This window comes from Callorhinus ursinus, unplaced genomic scaffold (assembly GCF_003265705.2).
Source record: "Callorhinus ursinus isolate GAN/ISIS: 27379988/994484 unplaced genomic scaffold, GSC_fseal_2.0 scaffold36, whole genome shotgun sequence".
Lineage (NCBI taxonomy): Eukaryota > Metazoa > Chordata > Mammalia > Carnivora > Otariidae > Callorhinus > Callorhinus ursinus.
In genome coordinates, this window is record NW_027397098.1 from 4364058 (window position 1) to 4369074 (window position 5017).

At 48.4% G+C, this 5017-nt stretch overlaps 1 protein-coding gene across 1 annotated transcript; it reads left to right on the top strand.

Annotated features, from left to right (window-relative positions):
• The first annotated feature begins 900 nt into the window (after positions 1-900).
• On the top strand, positions 901-1982 carry LOC112810021 (glyceraldehyde-3-phosphate dehydrogenase-like). Its single transcript, XM_025853470.2, has one exon. It carries the CDS (start codon positions 954-956, stop codon positions 1953-1955), a length of 1002 nt encoding a protein of 333 aa, XP_025709255.1. The 5' UTR covers positions 901-953; the 3' UTR covers positions 1956-1982.
• Positions 1983-5017: the final 3035 nt, after the last annotated feature.

The following is a 5017-nucleotide window of genomic DNA, read 5'->3' on the forward strand; positions in this document are numbered from 1 at the left end:
ACTGTCACAACATGTTTTCCTAGAGTTAGGAGAGAAAGTGATGGGAATTCTACCACCAAGCTGTGTTGGAACTACACCTACGCCACCAGAAGAGGAATGGGAAAAAAATTTTTTTTCTAGAATCTCTTTGTGTCTTCATGAAAGTAGTTCTAAATATAAAACTAGAATTGGTTAGTAGCATGCAACTTTAGGTTGGCTCACATTTCCGTTAAATTATTTCCATCACAATTGTGGTAGACCATAGTGTTGAGGATGTGTTGAAATCAAACCACAGGCATCGTTGTTCTAGACTTAGTTCGGATATTCCAAGCAATTGAAGAGAATTAATTTCAAACTATTTTCAATTGAAGTTGGTTTGTGGGAAGAAGAGAGTTTATCAGACTTACTGGTGGAGTTCTTCGAAAGCAAAAATCCCAATTCAACCCTACATCTCAATCTTCTCAGTCAGAATTTCTTGAAGTATGAGTTAGGCAATTTCGTTTGAAAAAGTTGATTCTGATATGCACCTCTTGATGGAGAGGTATGTTAAATGGGAATGCTGATTCACATAACTGGAGACAAGAGGGTAAAAGAGCCTCTTCCCCATCCTTCTAGTAACTTAAAACGTTCAACAAAGCCCTGTATGGACTCTGTAGAAGAATGAAGAATGCCTACCTTCCAGCAGCCTATCCACTCTGGTGGAATAGTTGAGAACTCAAACATGAGACACATGAACAGAAAGCTCATGGAACAGAGCAGAATGGGGCCATTCCTGCTGATCTCCTGCTCCCTCAGGAGCCTAAGTACCCACTTGCCTGTGGAGCCAGTGAATTTTCAGGTGTCACCTTGGTTAGTGTCAAGAGAACGTGGATGAGTCATGCAAGCATTAGAAGCGGGTGTCAGCTCTCTGCTCCTCCCCGTTCGACAGACAGCCGTGTATTCTGGTGCAGTGCCAGCCGCGTCCCTGAGACACGATGGTGAAGGTCGGAGTGAACGGATTTGGCCGTATTGGGCGCCTGGTCACCAGGGCTGCTTTTAACTCTGGCAAAGTGGATATTGTCGTCATCAATGATCCCTTCGTTGACCTCAACTACATGGTCTACATGTTCCAGTATGATTCCACCCATGGCAAATGCCACGGTACAGTCAAGGCTGAGAACGGGAAGCTTGTCATCAATGGAAAGTCCATCTCCATCTTCCAGGAGCGAGATCCCGCCAACATCAAGTGGGGTGATGCTGGTGCTGAGTATGTTGTGGAGTCCACTGGGGTCTTCACCACCATGGAGAAGGCTGGGGCCCACTTGAAGGGCGGGGCCAAGAGGGTCATCATCTCTGCTCCCTCTGCCGACGCCCCCATGTTCGTGATGGGTGTGAACCACGAGAAGTATGACAACTCCCTCAAGATTGTCAGCAATGCCTCCTGCACCACCAACTGCTTGGCTCCTCTGACCAAGGTCATCCATGACAACTTCGGCATCATGGAGGGACTCATGACCACCGTCCATGCCATCACTGCCACCCAGAAGACTGTGGACGGTCCCTCTGGGAAGCTGTGGCGCGACGGCCGAGGGGCTGCGCAGAACATCATCCCTGCTTCCACTGGTGCTGCCAAGGCTGTGGGCAAGGTCATCCCTGAGCTGAATGGGAAGCTCACTGGCATGGCCTTCCATGTCCCCACCCCCAATGTGTCCGTCGTGGATCTGACCTGCCGCCTGGAGAAAGCTGCCAAATACGACGACATCAAGAAGGTGGTGAAGCAGGTGTCAGAGGGCCCCCTCAAGGGCATCCTGGGGTACACTGAGGACCAGGTCGTCTCCTGCGACTTCAACAGTGACACCCACTCCTCCACCTTCGATGCCGGGGCTGGCATTGCTCTCAACGACCACTTTGTCAAGCTCATTTCCTGGTATGACAATGAATTCGGCTACAGCAACTGGGTGGTGGACCTTATGGTCCACATGGCCTCCAAGGAGTAAGAGCCCCCTGGACCACCAGCCCCAGCGAGAGCAAGAAGAAGAGAGAGGCCCTCAGCTGCTGGAGAGTCCCTGCCCCAACTTAATCCCGCAAAACATTGAGAATCTCCCGACCTCCACTGTTTCCATCCCAGACCCCCTGAAGAAGGGGAGGGGCTTGGGGAGCCCTACCTTGTCATGTACCATCAATAAAGTATACTGTACCCAGCCAAAAAAAAAAAAAGCGAGTGTCTTCAGCCATAGCAGATTGACAGGTTTCTCTCCACTTTCGTAGCTGGAGAGCTATACAGAGCTGCAAGAAGGATGCTTCCTTTGAGCACAGCATTGACCCTCTAGTCCCTTAAATGATACACTAATGACCTTCCTCATCTCTTCTCCATGCAGAAGGTCTTGCTGGTTGGCAGAGCAGGAGGCAAGGTGTTGTGTGTGCTGCTGCTGGACCTACTGAGCATCTACACAGTCTCATTTAGAGACCCTTAGTAGAGAATTGCCTACTCTCTGACCTCACAGCCATCCTAATTTAGGTTCTCCCTTCCCTAGACAGTCATGCTCACATGTTTGGGATGATCAAGAAATGCATTTCCTCTTTGGATGGAGTACACATGTGTTGGTTCAAAATCCTTTTCTTTGGAAAAACACCCGTAGCTGGGCTATCATAAAGCTCACCATCCCCTGTGATTTTGGGGGGTGGGGAGAGGGTGACCACCCCTCTGGGTCTAGGCATGGGCATGTGATCAACACCACAGCAAACCAAATACTCAACTTCCTTGGCCACAGTGATTCAGTGAGAGACCTGTGGCTCAAGCCAGAATAGCCTTGCCTATTTCTGAAGCTCTCAGAGAGACTGTCTTCCAGTGGGATCATAAGCCATTAGGGGGTCTTCTTTCCTTCTGTTTAAAAAAAAAAAAACCTGGATGGAGCAAAGAAGAGCTAAGAAACATGGAGAGAGGTCCCTGGATACATCTGAATAGAGCCCAAATACATGGACTTCTTAGTGATATGAACCCATTACTTTTTTTTTTTTTTTGCTTGAATTACTTAGAGTTCGGTTTTGTCATCTGTAACAAAAAGTTCTGATTAATCTATCTAATACAGTCACCAGATTTATCGAGTAAAAATACAGGATGCCCAGTTGAAATCGAATCATTTCTTAGTGTAAGTATATCTTTGATGTTGCATAGGATATACTTATACTAAAAAAATTTCATTGTTTTCTCAAACTCAAATTTAACTGAGTGTTCCATATTTTATCTGTCAACATTATCTGGGATTTTTAATTTGTGTCAAAATTGTTTTAAATCCTTTGCTCAGGGCGCCTGGGTGGCTCAGTTGGTTAAGTGACTGCTTTTAGCTCAGGTCATGATCCTGGAGTCCCGGGATCGAGTCCCACATCGGGCTCCCTGCTCAGCCGGGAGTCTGCTTCTCCCTCTGACCCTACCCCTTCTTGGGCGCTCTCTCTCTCACTCTCTCTCTCTCTCTCTCAAATAAATAAATAAAATCTTAAAAAAAAATCCTTTGCTCAAAAGGGAAGAGACTGGTCACCTGGTGGATTTACCCTTAAAAACCGTAGAGAGAAGACAAGAAGCATTCCTGCAAGAGCCACAGACAGAAGCATCCTAATTGAATCTTTGTTCTCTTTGTTCTCCCAAGTCATCCCTGCCCTGACAAGGGCAATAAGGAGATTCAGGGTCAGGCTATTTAATCCTCATCAGATCCAGAAATGCTTTAGCTGGGCCAGTGAGTCCCACTTTCCCTTACATGAGCATCATCTGAGGAAGCTTTACAAATTCCCACAGCATGGGTCACAGCCCAGACCAATTACATCAGAACCAATGAAGACTCACATGGGGGATTTCAGCATGGAGTGAGGCCCCTAAGAAGATTTAGGCAAATTGCAAAAATTCAAATAAGTGAGAAGAGTCATCCTCAAGCTGCCCTCCTGCCCTCTGAGGAACTACCAGGAGTGAGCAAGTCACTGCCAGATAGGAGTTGGCTGAAATGCAGCCTCCCTGCTTGGATAGCATGGCGTCACCCCTGCCACAGGGCCTTGGACCCCCATTTCAGGCTTGCCCACGTGTGGCCATGCAAGTGTTTGGGCAGGTGGGCAGGTGTTTGGGCCACAGGGAAGCAGATGGGGAGGCCCATCCTTGACTATAGTCTGCTCCAGAACAAACAAAGCATCTGACAGAGGTTATGAGTTTCATGCCTACACACACCTCAGTGCATGTTCCCCGAGCAAAGATAAGCCACATTATCAAGTTGAGGGGAGGGAGGGGACGGGCGAGGCAGGGTGGGGACAAGGTGCCCTAGATGAGTTTCTGTGATAACCAAGAACAACATTTCTTTCCCGCTCTTTCCTGCTCTCAACCCACCCCTCAGTGATAGGTCTGCCCGAGTGCAGCCCTGCCAGCTCCAGGTTCTAACTGATGCCTTTCTATTCCTGTAGCTCATCTCAGAGGAACAGACCTTCCTCAGAGCCCCGGGATCACCAACAAGGCACCTGGGGAGGGCGCTCCTCAACCACCCCCAACACAGTCTCTGCCCCATCATACCCTTCCACCCCCGAGGGAGGAAATCATCATGTTTACTCTCTGAGACTATTTTCTAGAGAAGTTTTAGGTTCACAGCAAAATGGAGAGGAAGGTGCAGAGATTTCCCATCTGCCCCCGCCCCAACACACGCACAGCCTCCCCCATTAGCAACATCCCCACCAGACAGGAACAGTCGTTATAATTGATGAACCCCCACAGACCCATCATCATCCCCCAAAGTCCATAGTGAACATTAGGGTTACTCTTGGTGTTGTACCCTCTCTGGGTTTGTACAAATATAGAATGCCATGTATCCCTTGTTAGGGTAGCACACAGAGTATTTTCATTGCCCTGACAAAATCCTCCCCTCTCCACCTGTTCATCCCTGCCTCCCACCTAACCCTTGGTAATCACTGCCTAGCCAGGTCTATTCTTGATTAGGTGCTTGAAGCTCCTGGCATTCTCCTCGGCATCCTGGATGCATCAGACACACACACACACACACACACACACACACACACACACACACACACA

Excerpts from the sequence above, each read along its gene's own strand:
- LOC112810021 (XM_025853470.2), top strand. The coding sequence starts at position 954 with ATGGTGAAGGTCGGAGTGAACGGATTTGGCCGTATTGGGCGCCTGGTC.